The sequence below is a fragment of the Polypterus senegalus genome, chromosome 11 (genome assembly GCF_016835505.1).
Source record: "Polypterus senegalus isolate Bchr_013 chromosome 11, ASM1683550v1, whole genome shotgun sequence".
Classification (NCBI taxonomy): domain Eukaryota; kingdom Metazoa; phylum Chordata; class Cladistia; order Polypteriformes; family Polypteridae; genus Polypterus; species Polypterus senegalus.
Genome location: NC_053164.1, coordinates 37817496 through 37837917, shown reverse-complemented (window position 1 = coordinate 37837917; position 20422 = coordinate 37817496). Strand labels below are relative to the sequence as shown.

General features: G+C 40.5%; 1 protein-coding gene across 6 annotated transcripts in view; it reads right to left on the bottom strand.

Annotated features, from left to right (window-relative positions):
• gmcl1 (germ cell-less, spermatogenesis associated) overlaps window positions 1-20131 on the bottom strand; it is a 66799-nt gene extending 46668 nt beyond the window's left edge. For 3 of the 6 annotated variants that reach the window (XM_039768395.1, XM_039768396.1, XM_039768397.1), the window contains exons 1-3: window positions 20042-20130; window positions 15599-15686; window positions 12428-12598 (exon numbers count right to left, since the gene is read on the bottom strand). In XM_039768395.1, coding sequence (XP_039624329.1) covers window positions 12428-12588 — 161 coding nt within the window. In that variant the 5' untranslated portion in view covers window positions 12589-12598; window positions 15599-15686; window positions 20042-20130. The other 3 variants (XM_039768392.1, XM_039768393.1, XM_039768394.1) reach the window with 3 other exon arrangements.
• Between the last annotated feature and the right edge of the window lie 291 nt (window positions 20132-20422).

Genomic DNA, 20422 nt, shown 5'->3' with positions numbered 1-20422 from the left:
TTCAAGTCCTAAAAGTAGATAACGAGAAACCAGTTAAACAAATGAGGCAAAAATATTATACTTGGTCATTTATTTATTAAGGAAAATGATCAAATATTTCATATTTGTGAGTGGCAAAAGTATGTGAACCTTTGCTTTCAGTATCTGGTGTGACCCCCATTGCAGCAATAACTGCAACTGCAATGTTTCCGGTAACTTTTGATCATTCCTGCACACCGGCTTGAAGGAATTTTAGCCCTTTCCTCCGTGCAGAACAGCTTCAACTCTGGGATGTTCGTGGGTTTCCTCACATTAACTGCTCGCTTCAGGACCTTCCACATCATCGCGATTGGATTAAGGTCAGGACTTTGACTTGGCCATTCCAAAACATCTATATATATAATTCACTAAGGCAAGACACCCATGGAAAGCACGCCAGAAGGGTAGTGGATTCATTAAGCCGCCAACAAGTAAGACACCTGGCAAGACACCCATGGAAAGCACGCTGGAAGGGGTGTGGATTCACTAAGCCGCCAACAAGTAAGATACCTATGGCGCACGCAGGAAAGAGCCACGCCCACCAACTCCAAGACCATTGGATACGACGACAACTCGCAGAGCCACGCCCACCAACTCTGACACGACGACACAGAAAAAACGGCGTCATTTATATTCGTCTGTCGTAGAGGCCACATGCACCTCCAAGCCATGTTGACTGTTCATAGAGTCATGTTTCTCGCGGAGGTGAATCGCCAAATGCACCGTGTAAAATGGTTTGCAAGGGGTATCCCATGTGATCCTTAAAACAATCCTTTACAACGGAGATTAAAACACAATGAAGTAAGCAGTCTTTAAAAACTGAGTTTTGTTTCGATGCGACCCGTGCACCATAGCAAACTGTTTTACACACTACATACAGAAATTCGCATCCGCGACAAACATGCGTTTTTTTAGATGCTCCTGCTGGAACATGGAAGACATTTCCCTGCCCACCAACACTCCTTTTTTACCGGCCCGCGTCTACCCTCGCTCTCTAGGCATTCACACTGCCTGCCCATGTGCCCGGACGCAAAAACTCACCAATCACCCAGTTAGTCCCTTTCGTCTGTGCTTGGAGTCCAATGCAAGTCTGAGCCACGTTGACTTTTCATTATTCTTTTCAGTTTCGACACCCGACCACGTCCACCATGAAAAACCATGCGAAAGGAACAACGAAGCCCAGCCCAGAAACTCTACCCTTCCTCCCACGTGCTCAGGAACACACCTCAGACCACTGCCCGCCAACTCAAACAGCTCATCAAACACATACTCACTCGCTTTGGTCTGTGCTGCGGTCCAAATCCAGCTGTGAGCCACGTTGACTATTCTTTTGCCCTCCTTGGCTACCGCTTCAAATGTATTTCATGGAAACAACACTTCTTTCAATGTTATAGAAATTCCTGTTTCAGGTAACTGTTTCTGTCAGGCGGGTTTTTCTGGAAAAATGTCATTGACGAAACTGTTGCTCTGAAACTTTGTAACATGGCTGTTAGCTTTGTTTGCCAACATTGGGATAACTTTGGTGACGTGGTGTCCGTTGTTGCTAGTCACAGAGGCATTGTTATACAGTCTGCTCAACAATACGCTGACTACATGAATACGTCCGGAGTCTATGGTGGCGAGGCAGTAATTGTGGCAATGTCCCAAATCCTTCCAGCTACTATCAGCATTTACTTCCAAGAACGCCCTCATGCCTCTCCTCGAGTTTACAATCTGGCCCAGCATCTCTTCATATCCCTGCTCTTTAGCGGTCCTTTGGATCATGGGCATTACGAGGTTCTCATGCCTCTCAAATACCCACGTGATAACCTTCTGGTGACATCTTTTGACTCTGTCGGTATGTGCACACAGGGTGCACACCCACTTGCTCGCCACACTAATGTGACGTCACCTACCCACTCTCCTCTTCCTGAAAAACATTTAAAGACACACTCTCCTGAACACACGCATTCCACACAGGACTTTCAATGCACCTTTTGTTCCAAAAGCTTCAGAGTGCACAGATATCTGAACGCACATTTAAAAAAACACAACAACAACATTTATTTATATAGCACATTTTCATACTAAAAATGTAGCTCAAAGTGGTTTACAAAATGAAGAATAGAAAAATAGAAGACACAATAAAAAATAAAAATAACATTAATTAACATAGAATAAGTAAGGTCTGATGGCCAGGGTGGATAGAAAAAACAAAAAAAAACTCCAGACGGCTGGAGAAAAAAAATAAAATCTGCAGGGATTCGAAACCAAGAGACCGCCCAGTCCCCTCTGGGCAACACTAACACTAACAGAATGATGCAATGTGAACATTGCCAACAATGCTTCAAAACAACATAACATTGGCCTACCTTCCACACTATGTGCTTCTTGCAATGCTCTTCATTGGCCAGCAGAGGTCAACAAATCCGGACATTACACTAAGTGTTGTCATGCCGGCAAGGTGTCTTTGCCACCGCTATCCAAACCCCCTCTTTTATTAGAAGACCTCTTGACTGGCAAGAATCCGCTGTCCCGAAATTACTGTGATCATATCAGGGAATACTACTCCGCTTTAGCTTTCGTGTCAATGGGCACACACATCGCTCAACCATCTGGACAAGGACCGTATGCCTTTCAGAATCCACAGTCAAATTTATCACCAGGTCTCTCCTTTATATAACAATCCTGACAAGTCACCACAATACGGTCAGCTATATATCTTCAATTCTGCTGAGGCTACCAGTCAACATTTGCAAAAGGAATGTAATAGTGCTTGCAGTGACATTTTGTTGCTTCAACTAGACAACATGATACGACAGGTTAATCCCTTCACAAAGTCTTACATGCAAATGCATGACATTATCACTCATGGTAACCCTGTTACTGCTGTACGAATGGTGTTTATGGAAAATCCAGGTCTGGATATGAGAAGGTATAAACGCCCCGTCCTGTCAAACTGATGTTGCTGCTATCTTTGTAGGTGAAGACGGGGAACCTCCTGCACAACGCAACATTTGCATATATCCAAGGGGAGATGCTTGCAAGCGTATTTCTGTTCTCAATATGAACTGTGATCCCATGGTTTATCCACTGCTATTCCCTTACGGAGATCCAGGCTGGCACATACAATTAACCCATGTTGAGGAAAAGCGAACCGCGAAAAGAACGCGAGTCACACAGCTCCAATTTTATGCTTTCAGGCTTGTCACGAGATCTTCATTCAGTGTCTTGCATTCCAGTGGCAAACTCTTTCAGCAATACATCGTCGACGCATATGTCAGAACAGAAGGCGCGCGTCTACATTACCTTCACTCACATCAACAAGATTTGCGTGTAGAGCAATACAGGGGACTTATGGATGCTGTCACTGCGAAAGCACATCACCATGACCTCCGCCCTGGATAATTGATCATTCTTCACTCTACCTTTCAAGGCAGTCCAAGGTACATGCAACAGAACTACCAAGACGCGATGGCAATTGTCCGCAAATGTGAAAAGCCTGACTTATTCTTAACCTTCACCTGCAATCCTGCATGGCCGGAAATCTGCAACGCCATTTCCCATCATGAGCAAATAGAACACAGACCTGACATCATTGCTCGCGTCTTTCATATCAAAGCGCGACATTTTCTAACACATATTCTGGAAAGGAATATTTTCGGCAATGTTCTCGCTTACATCTTCGTCATTGAATTCCAAAAACGAGGATTACCTCATTGCCATATGTTACTTACACTTGACTCACAATCCAAAATAAGGGCCAAGGATGATATAGACAAATATGTTCGTGCTTAGCCTCCAAATCCTGAAATACACCCTCGACTTTTCCAAATTGTCACTAAATGCATGGTCCTTGTGACACGCTCAACGCCAAATCACCTTGCATTAAAGACGGCGCATGTACCAAAAATTTCCCGAAAGACTTCAATGCGGAGACTCAAGAAAACAAACAAGGCTACCCCATATACCGCAGAAGACAAGGGAGAACTGCCGTTGCTGGCAAATACGATATCGACAACCGTTGGATTGTTCCTTACAATCCGTGGCTTTCTCAGAAATTCAATGCTCATATTAACGTTGAAGTTTGCACGTCCATTCAATGTATCAAGTATCTTTATAAGTATGTGTACAAAGGACACGACGCTGCATCAATTACGCCGCGGGAGCCAGCCGATGATATTTTTCAACATGACGAAATACAGACTTTCCTTGACGGTAGGTATGTTAGTGCTCTTGAGGCTATGTGGCGTTTGAGCGAGTACAGCCTATCAGAAAAATCTCATGTCATTACCCGACTACCAGTTTATTTGCCGGAACAACAACTCGTCTTCTTTCATGAGGGTCACGAGGAACAAGCGCTCCAAAGACACGTCCACAAAAACACTATGCTGTTAGCATGGTTTGAACTCAACAAAACAGATCCTGAAGCTGTAGAGTTACATTACACTGATGTTCCGCAACATTACACATTTCAAAAATCCTCTGGAAAATGGAAAAAGAGAATCAGAGGAGGAACAAAAGTGATCGGTAGAATGCCTGTTGTTGCCATTAACGACACCGAACGTTACTACCTCAGACTTCTCCTTACCCGTTGCGTGGGTATCACAAGTTTTCACCATCTATGAACAGTCAATGGTATTGAATGTGACACTTTCAAAGAAGCTTGCCAAGAATTAGGTCTTCTTAAAGATGACAAAATATGGCATGATACTCTTTCAGAGGCATCCCAGATACGAATACCACGATTCTTGCGAGAAATGTTCGTTTTCAACTGTGTCTTCGGTGAACCACACAACGTGACACACATAAACTCTCCCTTTCCGAAGACTTTCTCACAAAATATTCCACAACCACTGCTTGCATGTATGCTCTCGCTGACATTAATGACATGCTGCAACCACATGGCTTCAACCTGCACAAATTACACCAGCCCCGACATTCCTCCACTGTGTCATTCATCTCCCACCTTCGACGCTCAGGCTGAAAACTCACACGCTATAGAACACTATGACAAACTCAACACAGAACAGAAACATGCTGTTGATACTGTTTTACATGCGGCATAGAACAATTCCCATCCCCGATGCTTCTTCTTGGATGGTCCTGCAGGAACAGGGAAAACCTTTGTGTACAAAACCTTGATTCATACCATCAGAGCTAGGGGAGACCTTCCTACAACCGTAGCATCTACAGGAATAGCTGCAACATTATTACCGGGTGGACGAACTGCCCATTCTGTTTTTAAAATACCGTTGAAGCTCACTACTACTTCTACATGCAACATCAAACTTTCCTCACCACATGCTCAACATCTTCTACAATCCAAAGTTATTATATGGGACGAGGCGCCAATGACACACGCATACGCATTCCAGGCAGTTGACCGGTTATTACGTGACCTCATGGGTGACATGCAGCCTTTTAGAGGCAAAACAATACTATTGGGTGGAGATTTCCGACAAATTCTCCCCGTCATTATGCGTGGCTCCTGCGCGCTTATTGTCACCAGTTGCATTAACAAGCACCCTTTGTGGCGTCACATGCATGTTCTTACACTGACAACAAATATGAGAGCTGTTCCTGAAGAACAACATTTCGCACAATGGTTCCTTGACGTTGGAGACGGGATAAAACGGAACACCTGTGACATTGAATTCACATTGTTTTCCTTTAATTTGCCTTTTACTTTTACCCGAAGACAATTTCCTGTTCGATTGGCATTTGCGATGACAATTAATAAGGCACAAGGACAAACTTTTAAAAAGATATGCCTGTATCTGCCAAAACCAGTCTTCACTCACTGACAATTATATGTTGCTCTCTCCAGAGTTCCATCTTTTCATTCACTTTCTGTTGTATCCTCAAACCCTCCCTCTTTAGACAACTGTGTCTTTCCAGAAGTGTTCAACCATCAATAAATAATTATGTGGCGTTTGTTATGCCGTGGGTTAACTATTGTGTTGTATTTTGCTCTCTCCAGAGTTCCATCTTTTCATTCACTTACTGTTGTATTCTCACACCAACCCATTTTAGACAACCGTGTCTTTCCAGAACTGTTTAGCATTCAATAAATAATTATGCATGAGATTGAACGTGCGTCTACCCGGCACAGAGAGGCGTGGGTAAGCCGTTGAACCCCATTCAGGCTGCAAACCATGGAATTCCCACTAAGTGCAACTCATACGCTCCTACCCTTTGTACACACCCCCCTCTCTCCTCGCTACTACCGTGGTCGGATGTCTTGGTGGATTAATATATAGAAAAGCAGCCAAAACCGCACAGAGCAACGAAAAGTCTACGTGAGTCACAGGTGCATCTGGACTGTGCAAAGACGACAACGACTCAAGTGACGAGTTGGAGGTGGGCACATGAGCATGCAGCGTCTAGTGAACGAGACATCAGCAAACTAGCATGACGGAGGGAGCGGAATGGACATCCTTCTCCTCTCCTCCCGTTCCACCCTCCGTGCCTGAGCGCCATCCACCCCCATCCCTCCATCTGGGAGGAGAAGGCGCGATGGCTGTCCACCAGTTTTCAGTCACAGACGATTGTGTGTTGGTTCGTTCCGTGCATTGTTACAATGTTGCTTTTCTTGCCGATTTATTACCATTACCGATTTTTCAAATGTTAATTTTCTCCCTGTGCTTAAAAATCATTAAAAAACTGGCCTGATTATGCGGCGTATGGTACGCCGCGGGTTGGCTAGTTAACTTTATTCTTCTTTAACAATTCTTTGGTACAACGACTTGTGTGCTTAGGGTTGTTGTCTTGCTGCATGACCCACCTTCTGTTGAGATACAGTTCATGGACAGATGTCCTGACATTTTCCTTTAGAATTCTCCGATACAATTCAGAATTCATTGTTCCATCAATGAAAGCAAGCTGTCCTGGCCCAGATGCAGCAAAACAGGATACTACCACCACCATGTTTCACAGATGGGATAAGGTTCTTATGCCGGAATGCAGTGTTTTCCTTTCTCCAAACATAACGCTTTCATTTAAACCAAAAAGTTCTATTTTTGGTCTTATCCGTCCACAAAACATTCTTCCAATAGCCTTTTGGTTTGTCCATGTGATCTTTAGCAAACTGCAGACGAGCAGCAATTTTTTTTTTGTAGAGCGGTGGCTTTCTCCTTGCAACCCTGCCATGCACATTAGCCAATGTAAGAGAGGCCTTCAGTTGCTTAGAAGGTATCCTGGGTCCTTTGTGATCTCGCCGACTATTACACACCTTGCTCTTGGAGTGATCTTTGTAGGTCGACCATTTCTGGGGAGGGTAACAATGGTCTTGAATTTCCTCCATTTGTACACAATCTGTCTGACTGTGGATTGGTGGAGTCCAAACTCTTTAGAGATGGTTTTGTAACCTTTTCCAACTTGATGAGCATCGACAACTCTTTTTCTTTGAGGTCCTCAGAATTCTCCTTTGTTCTTGCCATGCTACACTTCCACAAACGTGTCGTGGAGAGCAGACTTTGATAGATCCCTGTTCTTTAAATAACACAGGGTGCCCACTCACACCTGATTGTAACCTCATTGATTGAAAACACCTGACTCGAATTTCACCTTCAAACTAACTGCTATTCCTAGAGGTTCATATATTTTTGCCACTCACAAATATGTAATATTTCGATCATTTTCCTCAATAAATAAATGACCAAGTATAATATTTTTGTCTCATTTGTTTAACTGGTTTCTCTTTATCTACTTTTAGAACGCGAGTGAAAATCTGATGATGTTTTAGGTCATATTTATGTAGAAATATAGACAATTCTAAAGAGTTCACAAACTTTCAAGTACAACTGTACTCACACACATTTTATATATATATATATATATATATATATATATATATAATGCAAAGCTGACTGAATCACTCACTATCAACACATCCACTATTTCCCTTTTTGTTAAAAATCAAAAATTTGACAGAATGGTACATTTAGGCAAGTAGTTATCCAATAAAAAAGGACATTTTGACATATCAATTTTTGAGATTTGTTGACGAAAAAATAAAAATGGCTAACATGTTTTATATTTTTAGACAAATATTACATTTGTCAATATTTATTAATATAATGTTAACTTGCATGCTCTGTGCTGTGCAAAAAGCATGCTTTTTACAAACAAAGGGCAGAGTAGAAGCGATGACCTACCAAAAGGCAGCACTAATTAATAGGGCAGATGAATGACCAAAGAAGAGGCAGTGTCCTAGACAGGAAAGACGGGTCATGTTTAATGTCTACAATCAAATAAGAAATGAAAGGAGAAAGTTCGGCAAAGCTCAAGGAAGATGCAAAGTTCAATGGTTATCAGGGGCACCATAAAACTTCAGTGCCAGTGCCAGGCAACATGGCTGTAAGTAGGTGTTACTTCACTAAAAGCAAAAAGTGAGTGAAAGAGAAATAATAGGGAAAGTGATGTCCTCCAATTCAGACCAAGGCAGGAACTGGAATGAGTGTAGCGTTTCAGACACTTAGGTCCCAATTCAATTGCGCCCAGTACCTAATCTTTTTCCTGATTACATATATGACAAAAGCTGTAAGCCCTGATCCTTTTGTTCCTCATATACGATATAGGCCCGATCAATGTTACACAATTATATGAACATGTGCAAAAGCCCAAAGGGAAAAGCAATTGGATTTTTTATACATGAAAGACCATGTGCTACAGCTTCAATCACAAAAGGATTGAAAACCCTGATACCCTATTGCAATATACATTCACATCTACAGATTTTGAAAGAAGAATCCCACTCCTGACCTCCAATATTGTTTACATGTATATGCCAATCTGAGAATGTTGTTTTATAAAGATTTTTGCATAAGTGCCTCAAGTGGGGCAGCATTTCAGATTTTTTTACTTTTGATTACTGGCATGCATACCAGCAGTGTTTTCTAGCATACCAACTCTCATCATGGTTATTCGTCCTTATTTTACTTTGTGAACCTGAACGCATAACTGGTAACTCCAAAGGGGACACCTGACCTCCTAATTCCACGAAACCACGGCCACCCTACCCATCATGGTTATTAAATCTTGCAATGTCCCAGTGCCAGTCTTACATCATAGCACTTGAATTTCTAATAGGGAACCACAGAAATGCACTCCTCGCATTAATACAGTGGGGGAAATATATTTCCAGTGAGAAAATTCACATAGACATTATTATTAACTCAAGAAATCCACAAATATAAAGAATTAACAATATTAAAGGCCATAAATAGATATGTGTAATAATATGGAAAGACAAAAGGAAAAAGTATTGAACACGCTAATTTAATACTTAGTGGAGAAGCCTTTGTTTGTAAGGACAGCTTCAAAATGCTTCCTGTATTAAGGAACCATTCGCCTGCTGGGCTCAGGTGTACTTTTGACCTATTTTTTTAAAGTAATTGTCTTTAAATCTTGAAGATTTGGGGGGCCCTCTCCCGGCCCCCTGACCATTACTTCTTTCCACAAATGTTCAATTGGATTTAAGTCAGGTGATTGACTGGGACATTCTAGCAACTTGATGTTCTTTCTCTGAAACCAATTCAGAGTTTCATTTTCTCTATGGTTTGAATTGTTGCCCTGCTGAAAGGTCCACCCACATCTTCATCATCCTGGTGGATGTCAGTAAATTTATTTAAAGAATATCTCTGTACATGGCCCCATTCTTCGTTCCTTCGATTACATGAAATTTGCCAGTACCATGAGATGAGAAACAGCCCGACACCATGATGCTTCCACCTCCAAACTTTACTGTTGGTGTAGTGTTTTTCGGGTGTTGTGCAGTGCAATTTCTCCTCCTAAAAAGGTTTGTAGTATGACAGCCAAAATGTCCAACTTTGGTCTCGTCTGACCAGATTACATTCTTTCACTATTTCAAAGGCTTGTCTAAATGTTGTGTAGCAAAATTTAAGCGAGCTTGTCTTATCTTCAGTAATGGAGTCTTCCAGGGTGAGCATGCATAAAGGCCACGCCGGTAGAGTGAACTGCCAATTGTTTTCTGTGTAACAATTGTACCTGCTGCCTCCAAGTATTTCTGCCGCTACTTCCTTCCATGTGGTCTTTGGCTCTTGGTTTACTCTTCTGACTATCCTTCTGACACCCTGGTCAGAAATCTTATGAGAAGCTCTTATGCATGGCCGGTTGATGGAGTGGTATTCCATCCACTTGCGGATAACAGATGGTGCTTACTGGAAGATTCAGAAGTTTTTAAATATGTCTGAAACCAGTTCCATTGATAAGGTTTGCAACAATCAGGTTGTGAAGACCCTGGGAGAGCTCTTTGCTTATACCCATCATGAGATGTTTCTTATGCGACATCTTGGTAGCAAAACACATATTTATAGCCCATCAATATGTACTAACCCAGCCGATATCAATTTGCACTGACAGGAAGTGGAATTGTTTTCTAACTACCTAAGGATTTCAGCTGGTTCCTTACTTTTCTATACTGCTTTTTCTTAGTGTGTAAAATACTTCCCCCTCTCCTCCGTGTTATTCCACTTTATTACACAAAAATGTATTTATGGACTTTAATGTTGTGAGTTCTTTATATTTGTGGATTTCCAGAGTTATACCAACGTCTGGTGAGAATTTCATGAGAATAGCCTCATTAGAAACTTAATTACTGGAAAAAATTTTGACACTCTTGATACTCCACTCACACCGTACACATAGGGAACCAGCACTTATGTATATCCACTTCAAGTACTGCTTTGTAAAAACATTTACATCTGCAGACATTTAAGAGGGACCACAAAAAATCATCAACCGGCCATGCACAATTGAGTGAACAACGTAAACAAATGAAAATCTTAAACTTCTAATAATTATAATGTATACTCAATTTTCACATTATTTCTATCAATTACCTGTTTCAATACACTTTTCTGTAAAATTCTGTGTTGCAATTGCCAACATCAAAAACCAAGTCACTAGGAAAAGCAGGAATTGATCTAATTAAGGAGTGTTTTACTCATGGACAATTGCAAATTGCATGTTCAGGGGTAAGCAGGTCCAATGACCCAATAATATTATTTTCACTTATTATTTCACTGTTGCCTTACAGGAAATTGGAAAAATGATGAAAAGCTTTGGAAGAAAGTTGAAGATAAATAGAAATAAGACAGAACACATGAGGATTAATGATAATCAGGATTAAGAAGTTAGCCTGCATGGAGAGCTATTAAAAAGAGTGGATAAATTTAAATATCTAGGATCAGCAGTAGCCCGAGATGTAAAATCACATAATCCATAGCTACAGTGTAGATGCAAGAATTGGTAGAAGGTATCGGGAGTATTGTGTGATCGAAAAAACTAAGACGAAGGTTAAAGGTAAGGTCTATAAGAAACTACAAAGACCAGCAATGATGTATGGAGCTGAAACATAGCCAGTAAAGGGAGCACTGGAAAAGAAGTTAGATGAGGTAGAAATAAGAATGTTGATATGGATGTATGGCGTTACACAGACAGGTAAATTGACTTGCCCATTATCACAGTGTCAATAGCGGGATTTGAAACCACAACCTCAGGGTTTGAAGTCCTAGGTCCAAAGTCTTAAACACTCCACCACCACAATGCCTACCAATAATATCAAACTATAAATATTGTAAACAGAACTTGTACTTGTTACTTATAGTATATAAACTAAGTCTACATCAACTTCCAGACATTGCTCATAAGCATTAAGAAGCCTAACAGTATGCTATGTAATACAGCACAATGTGTAGTCAAAGGAGGCTTAAGCTTTTTAACGTACTGGTTAGACCTCATCTGGAATACTGTGTAAAGGCCACAAAAAAGACAGAACAGTGCTAGAAAAAGCCCAGAGAACTATGACTAGACCAATTCCAGAGCTACACGGATGACTTGTGATGAAAGATTAAAAGAGATGAGCCTTTTCAGTTTAAGCAAAAGGAGATTAAGCAGCGACATGACTGAAGTGTTTAAAGTTATGAAGGGAATTAGTACACTGGTTTGAGAATGTTATCTTAAAATGACTTCAACAAGAACACCTGGTCATGGCAGGAAACTTGTTAAGGGGTAAATTTCACACAAACACTAGGAAGTCTCTCTTCACACAGAGAATCATAGACACGTGGAATAAGCTACCGAGTAGTGTGGAAAACAGGAGTATTTCAGGAGCCTTTAAAACTGGACTTGATGTTATTGATGTTAGAATTAAGTGGATAGGACTGGCGAGTTTTCTTGGGTTAAATTGCCTGCTCTCTTTTAGTTTGCTCTTATGTTCTTATGTATGTAGTATTTCTGATACACCAGATTAACTAACAGCATAAAACTGCACTAGGGAACAAGACAGTAACACTGATGAGGAAAATAAATACTCATTAATTATTTCCAATGCATTTCAGGTTTATTTTCTCCCCCACAATGGAGTTGGTTTAACCTGAAGTATGCCACTAAATTACCATTTTACCTGCGGGGTGTGTTGAGGAGACGATCTGGATCTTCTTCACTCTCACTGTCACACTGGCAGGTAGACCTACGTTTCCTTTTCCTGCATTCATATGGTTTTCTTTGCTCAGTAGAGGTGTCTGCTCGTTCTGTCCCACAAAATTTAGCACTCCAAGATCCCATTCCACCAAACCTATAAGAGTAAAAAACATACGGGACAGTGATCTGGTAACATATACCATTTCCAAAACTCATGCTTAACGTAAAGTGTTTCTTTAGCTGCAATATATATATTCAGGTAGTCCCCGGGTTATGGACATCTGACCTACGACATACAAACGGGTCCGCAGTTGCGACGCATGCGCCTCAGTAACTGCAGCTCCATTATCTTCAGCCTGGGGACACTGCCAGCGGTGGCTGGATGGAGGCTGGAGGGGGGCGATTTCGCTGCTCAAGCAGTGTAGTGTCCCTTGGGCGGCTCCCGGTAGCAAGCGATTTCACTGCCTGCCCGCCCACCACACATGGCTGCCTCATTCAATCTCGGTGGGCGGCTGGTGATGCTGCAAGCAGTTACCCGGTTGTGGCTGAATGGAGGCCATTGAGGGTGAACGGGGTGGCGGGGGTAGCATTGTAGTGTGCCTCGGATGGCTGCCTGTTGAATGGGGGCAGTGGTGGGCGATTCACTACACGCCTTTTGCCGCACCGTGGTCGTTCTCGGTGGGTGGATGCTTCAGGCAGCATACTGTAGTGTAGAGGCGACGGTGAGGTGGGCTGGTGATGAACCGCCCCGCACCGCCCCCATTCATTCACAATAGCAAACCTGCTTGTACTGTTATGCACATAGCAGGAAGCTGTCTCTTCTCAGTACATCAGACGTGTTGATGACAGGTGCCTTCCTGCTGTGATAGCATGTACAGTGCTGTCTAGAAGAGCTCATCTTAACCTTTTGTCTTCACCCTTCAAGAATGTCTCTGAAACACAAATCTGATGCAAGTGCTGGTGGTACAGTAAAGAAGAGAAAATCACCATTGAAATAAAGCAGAAATAATAAAAATGTCAGAGAGAGGTGAAACTCCATCAGCAGAGCGCTTGGTTACAGTTGGTCAACAATAGCATTTATTAAAATAATGTACGGTGCACCTGGAAAGTATTCACAGTGCATCACTTTTTCCACATTTTGTTATGAAATAGCCTTATTGCAAAATGGATTAAATTCATTTTTTTCCTCAGAATTCTACACACAACACCCCATAATGACAACGTAAAAAAAGTTTACTTGAGGTTTTGCAAATTTATTAAAAATAAAAAAACTGAGAAATCACATGTACATAAGTATTCACAGCCTTTGCTCAATACTTTGTCGATGCACCTTTGGCAGCAATTACAGCCTCAAGTCTTTTTGAATATGATTCGACAAGCTTGGCACACCTATCCTTGGCCAGTTTCACCCACTCCTCTTTGCAGCACCTCTGCAGCACCTCTCAAGCTCAGGTTCGATGGGAAGCGTCGGTGCACTGCCATTTTAAGATCTCTCCAGAGATTTTCCAATTGGATTCAAGTCTGGGCTCTGGCTGGGCCACTCAAGGACATTCGCAGAGTTGTCCTGAAGCCACTCCTTTGATATCTTGGCTGTGTGCTTCGGGTCGTTGTCCTGCTGAAAGATGAACCGTCGCCCCAGTCTAAGGTCAGGAGCGCTCTGGAGCAGGTTTTCATCCAGGATGTCTCTGTACATTGCTGCAGTCATCTTTCCCTTTATCCTGATTAGTCTCCGAGTTCCTGCCGCTGAAAAACATCCCCACAGCATGATGTTGGCCTGGTGATGAGCGGTGCCTGGTTTCCTCCAAACGTGACGCCTGGCATTCACACCAAAGAGTTCAATCTTTGTCTCATCAGACCATAGAATTTTGTTTCTCGTGGTCTGAGAGTCCTTCAGGTGCCTTTTGGCAAACTCCAGGCGGGCTGCCATGTGCCTTTAACTAAGGAGTGGTTTCCATCTGGCCACTCTACCATACAGGCCTGATTGGTGGATTGCTGCAGAGATGGTTGTCCTTCTGGAAGGTTCTCCTCTCTCCACAGAGGACCTCTGGAGCTCTGACAGAGTGACCATCGGGTTCTTGATCACCTCCCTGACTAAGGCCCTTCTCCCCTGATCGCTTAGTTTAGATGACCGGCCAGCTCTAGGAAGAGTCCTGGTGGTTTCGAACTTCTTCCACTTACGGATGATGGAGGCCACTGTGCTTTTTGGGACCTTCAAAGCAGCAGAAATTTTTCTGTAACCTTCCCCAGATTTGTGCCTCGAGACAATCCTGTCTCGGAGGTCTACAGACAATTCATGAACTGTCAACTGTGGGACCTTATATAGACAGGTGTGTGCCTTTCCAAATCATGTCCAATCAACTGAATTTACCACAGGTGGACTCCAATTAAGCGGCAGAAACATCTCAAGGATGATCAGGGGAAACGGGATGCACCTGAGCTCAAATTGGAGCTTCATGGCAAAGGCTGTGAATACTTATGTACATGTTCTTTCTCAATTTTTTTATTTTTAATAAATTTGCAAAAATCTCAAGTAAACTTTTTTCACATTGTCATTATGGGGTGTTGTGTGTAGAATTCTGAGGGAAAAAAATGAATTTAATCCATTTTGGAATAAGGCTGTAACATAACACAATGTGGAAAAAGTGATGCGCTGTGAATACTTTCCAGATGCACTGTAGTTGCAAAATTTAGATGGTTAGGCTCTGCAATTCTGTCTCTAACTGAGGTTATTCAGCTCACTGAATATCTAATTAATACCTGTACTGGTTTACTTTTTCATTCCTTAAAGATAAACTTCCTGAAGATGGCTGAAGCTCTTGCCTTGCAACTAACTAGGAAAACAAACAAGTCTAAAATCAAGCTCTCTTTTAAATCAGAGGTTCCCATTACATGTTCACCTCAAGCATATAGTATACTCAAAAAATATACATCTCCCTATTTTTTTTTCCACAATCCTTATGGTAAACACTCACAAGGCTGCAGCATTTACACACTAAAGGAAGTAGAGCAAGACCAACATTGGAACAAGTACATAAATGCAAGTTAAAAATGATGGGTGTCCCGATAGCTCAAAGATCTTTTTCAGTATGCTGGGTTTTAAACAAATTTAGCAATATTGAAGCAACAGATAAAAGAAAGCAGCTTCTGAACTTGCCTCTCGTAAAGCCCATACAGTGCCGAGAGTTCTTCTGCCAGTCAAGAGGACATAATTACAAGCTCCATGGGGCACATACAGCTTCAAACTAAAACAGATTTATAAGAGAGAAAAATGAGTTATACATTTAACACGTAATTTTAAAAAGCCATGATTTGACTTCCAGAGTTCACAACTTAAAGGTATACCTGCAGGCTATCAAATATGGATGCTGATATAATGTTTAAAACAGTTGCTATAGATGTGATAGTAAATCTAGCATACAGTACCTTTCACAAATCACCCCACAAGTTGTCTTTACAGTAAAAAAATGTAAATATGCAAAAGATATACACAATATATAATCTTAAAATTCACTTTAAGATGTATGGAATCATGTTATATGTTTTACTCAAGTTCTGAATTTTAAATGAAAAGAGGTAAGTTATGAAAAAAAGGCAATAAAAACTCAGCAATAGCAGCTTTATCCAGTGCTGGTCTCCGGGCCCACTTAACCCAAGGTTGAATATTTCGTTTTGATAAGACTCTAAAACCAGCTACACCAGTAACTGCTGCATCATTAAAGCAACATATGCCATCATAAAGGATTGACCTCATTTGTACATATGGAATTAATAAAAATCTGATAATCTGATGGAAAAACAAAAAGCCTTCTCTTTAGAAAATTCAGTGTTAATCACTCCATCATGTCTGAAGATATGTAGATGTTTAAAAATGTAATGGTTTTCCTGGGAGTTCAAATTTCCAGTGAATATTTGGCAAGAAGCACCACAAAATACGTAGTGCTGAAAACAGTAACAATATCAGTGTAACTCTATTTACCTTGCATTGCTGTACTACATGAGAATTCTACCTGGACAAATTAGTTTAGTATCAGTGCACAATTTCTGTGGCTCAGCGTGGTCCGACCACAAAGACTTTTTCATCAGACATTGAAATTCCACAGCTTTCAGTTTTACTAAGGTACCAAGCCACCCTAAATGGCTTGACCTAACACCCCTCTAATCTAACACCAGGACATTAATTCAGCCTATACTATATAAATAATGTTCAGATAGCTGTAAGCTTTTCTCAGATCAGCCTGCTGTTTTACATATCTTGTGTGTGCACTATATCTATGTTTACTACAAGATCTGAATATTTACCACTGTTGCGGTTATTGTTTTTATCACTTGTTTGAAGCTCTTTTGAGTTTGACTTTCAGGGCACTTTTCGTTTAAGTATATGGCATAAATGAAGCCTGAGCATTGGAAGAAAATTCTGATGAGAAAAGAACTTTTGGCACACTACACAGTAGGTCGTGAATTCCTATTCAAGTACCTTTCAAAACAATAAATCTAGATTTAAAATGAGTAAAGGGGGGTTGCATTTCATTTTATCTAAACATTGATATGAATATGTAATTTGCTCCTTTTTTAATTAAATCAATTGGAATGACTTCTACCAGGACATGTTGTGCATTACCAGAAGCTTTTAAAGAAAAAGATTGATTTAAAATATACATGATTAGTTGCCAGATCTGTTCTATTGAGTACTGCTGCAAAAGTGACTCTTAAACTGAACTGAAAACTCTTAAACTGTATTCAAAAGAAAAAAAAAAAGTTTCACTAATACTAAAAGCTCAACTGGTCAAATAAAAATTCAGTCACATAATTAGTGTATCCGCAAATTTTACCTGAATTAGTTAAAATGGACATCCTATTCTCAAACCTGCTTGGCCTAAGTCATTGAAACTTGGGGTTATAGCTTAAACCAGCAAGCAATAGGCACAAGGCAGAACGGGAAAAAGACAGGGCTCAGGCAATTTCACATTCACTTAGGAAAAATTAGGAATCAACAGTGAAACCGGCCAGCAGGCAAAAACGTCACACAGACATGGGGTGTGGCAGTCAAACCAAGGACACTGGATCCTTGACCCTGCAATGCTAACCACTGCACCACAGTTCTGTAAATGGCGCCAGTCTACATTTAGAAGCATTCACTCACAATAGGCTGATTCAATGTCACCAATTAACCTGGCACAAGCACATGGCTAGGGTGTGGAAGGAAAACTCCATATAGGCAGTGACTAGGCCTGGATCTGAAGCCAGTTTCTTGGTGCATTAAAGCAGATGCGTCTCCCCGGCTAATGCTGTGTACCATTTTTAAGCTGTATTTTATACTGTAGATGTTTTGATATCTTGCTGGGATGAACTTGCATTGGTAAGGACCAATGGTGCCACTCCTGTATTATTCCACATAAAGCTATGTTTTATCACCAAGATCTGTTTTTTTTTTTTCTTCATTTCAGTCATTTATTTCTTTGCAATTTCTGAACAACAATTTCTTGTGTACATTGATTTGTTTTGTACGTGCTAACAGAAATTGATTAACTCTGTGCATCACTACGACATAATTACTAGTCTAAAAAACACCAAATTATATCACATGGTATTGGGTAACACATGCCTTCATGTCACATCTGACATAGTGCACACTACACAATGTGCACATCAACACGCCACTTTGACAAACACCATTTTGTCAGAGTTTGTGGAAGTCACAGTATTCTTGATATTTTCAGATTTTGGCATTTTACATTTTATTGCTACTTGCTGTGTAATTCAATTACCCTACAGCTATCAGCATGCAATTCCAACATCTACTACTTCAGAATCGGATTCTGATTTTTTTTTAGATTTGTACATGGGTGGACCAGCAAAAAAATAAAGAAGTCATACTACAAACAAGTGTTCGATGATAATGGCTAAAGGATCATGAATTTAAAGACTGGATTAAGTGTAACTCAAACAATTTACGTGGTTATGCACTTTCTGTCATTGATACCAGAACAATGAAGAACACTGCACTTTTCTTCAGAAACTGATAGCCACTTATTTAGTTGGCTTGAACCAATGTCTTTTTGGAATGTTCTTAAAGAATCTTTGGATGGTAATCAGAAGTAAAAATTTTAACGTGCATCTAGCTTCATGTGTCAGCTACTCATGTTGCCACACTCTTCAGAGTGTATTGAAACAGTCTTTTCTCATTTGAATCTGGTGAAGACAAAACAGATAAACAGGCTCTGTTGTGACACTGTAGTCAACAGACTGAAAGCAAAAGAGGCCAATAAACATCCAGGCTCTCACTGCTACACTTGGAAACTGCCAAAATCTCTTACTGAGGATATTAAAGAAGAACAGTGACATCAAAGATATTGCGAGAAATTGTACAAGTACAAACAGGAAAAATAAACCTGAAGATGAGAAAGGATAAGTCCTGCTAAATATTCTGCTCCTAAGCTTGATTTTGAAATTTACTGCTCATCAGGTCTGCAACTGTGTTTTTTTGATTACGTGGCAAACGTGTACTAAGAAACAGGTTATTCTCATTAATTATGGTCCTAGAGAGGTGATAGGTGTTGCTTGTTGTTTACTAAGTTTCACCATAGTTTACAAACGTAGCAATGATAACCCCATAAATGCGAGTAAATATTTTTATATTAAGGATGGGTCAAAAAACAATAACAATAATGCAAAAGAGATGATACTGAACATCCTAGACATCGCTAGTATAAATTTATGAAATTTTTGTCACAAGTAAATGCTTGACGTGGAACTGTAATGGGATGACATCGTCTTTATGAAGCATTATGTTCAAGGTGTCATACAAGCATTTACTCAGCTATCATCATATGTAAGATAAGACGGAAAAAAATAGAGATAGAAATATTTGATATCTACTTGTGGACACTTGTACGCGTCTCTCGCTTTTAAGAACACTACATTCACCTACAATATAAAGACACAATAAATATTACATTACAAAATTCCCTTCCTTTTTAAGATGGTAGTATAGTATAGTATTTGTACAAGGTAGTGAAGTCCCCAAAACGGTAATTTTCGTAAGCATCTATTGCTGTTACAGCCTGTCCAGCTGTACCACCCGTACACGGTCAAAAAGTCTCAGGGACACTTTGTGACTCCAATAATTTAGAATAGCATGAACTCTTAAAAATTAAAAAGAATAAATAAAAAACTGAACAAAAAAGACCATGTTGGCAAATCATTCTTTAAAACAGGCGATAGCAACAATCTTTACTTTTTTCAACGTGTTTATTGAACGTCCCACGAGTTAAGTTTTATACTGTGAATACCTTACTTTTATTGTACAATTGTACAGGGTTATCTTACCAAGGCTTTAACAGCTCCTCACTGAAGTTAGCTAAACTGAATAGTCACTGAATGTTTCTGCCGTTGAAACAACAGCTTCCGCTATCCACGTAAACAAATACTGTACTCTTCGATCAACGGTCTCTTCTAAATTCACATCGAAACCGACATATATCCATTCACATCTAACGTGCATATTTCTTTCATCATTTTCACTTTAATACTTTAAGAGAACAAAAAAACTGTAATTATTGTCTTACTTCAAGGTTCAACCAACAAAAGCTGAACTTACACACTGCCTTGCTGAACTGCACCACAGCCAATTCATGACCACAAATTACACGTGAGCAATGCACCAATCACAGGGCAAGGCTAAAAAAAAAACATTCGCCAATCAAATAGTTGACTGATTCTGCCTTCGTTTGCATTCATTCTTGTCCAATCATGTTTGACTACCAAGAACATCTAACCAATGAGATGGCGAACCGTTAGTGAAAGAGAAGTATGGAACGCTGTTTGGGACAAACATTTATCGGATAATTAAAGTTGACAAAAGAAGTTAAGTATACGGAAGAGAGGGGGTGCTATTGTTCAAATTTGATTCTGAACAGATAAAAATTTACTTTTCCAATTTGGCCAGGTTTTACTTGTGAAATCGAAAAATATATTTAAA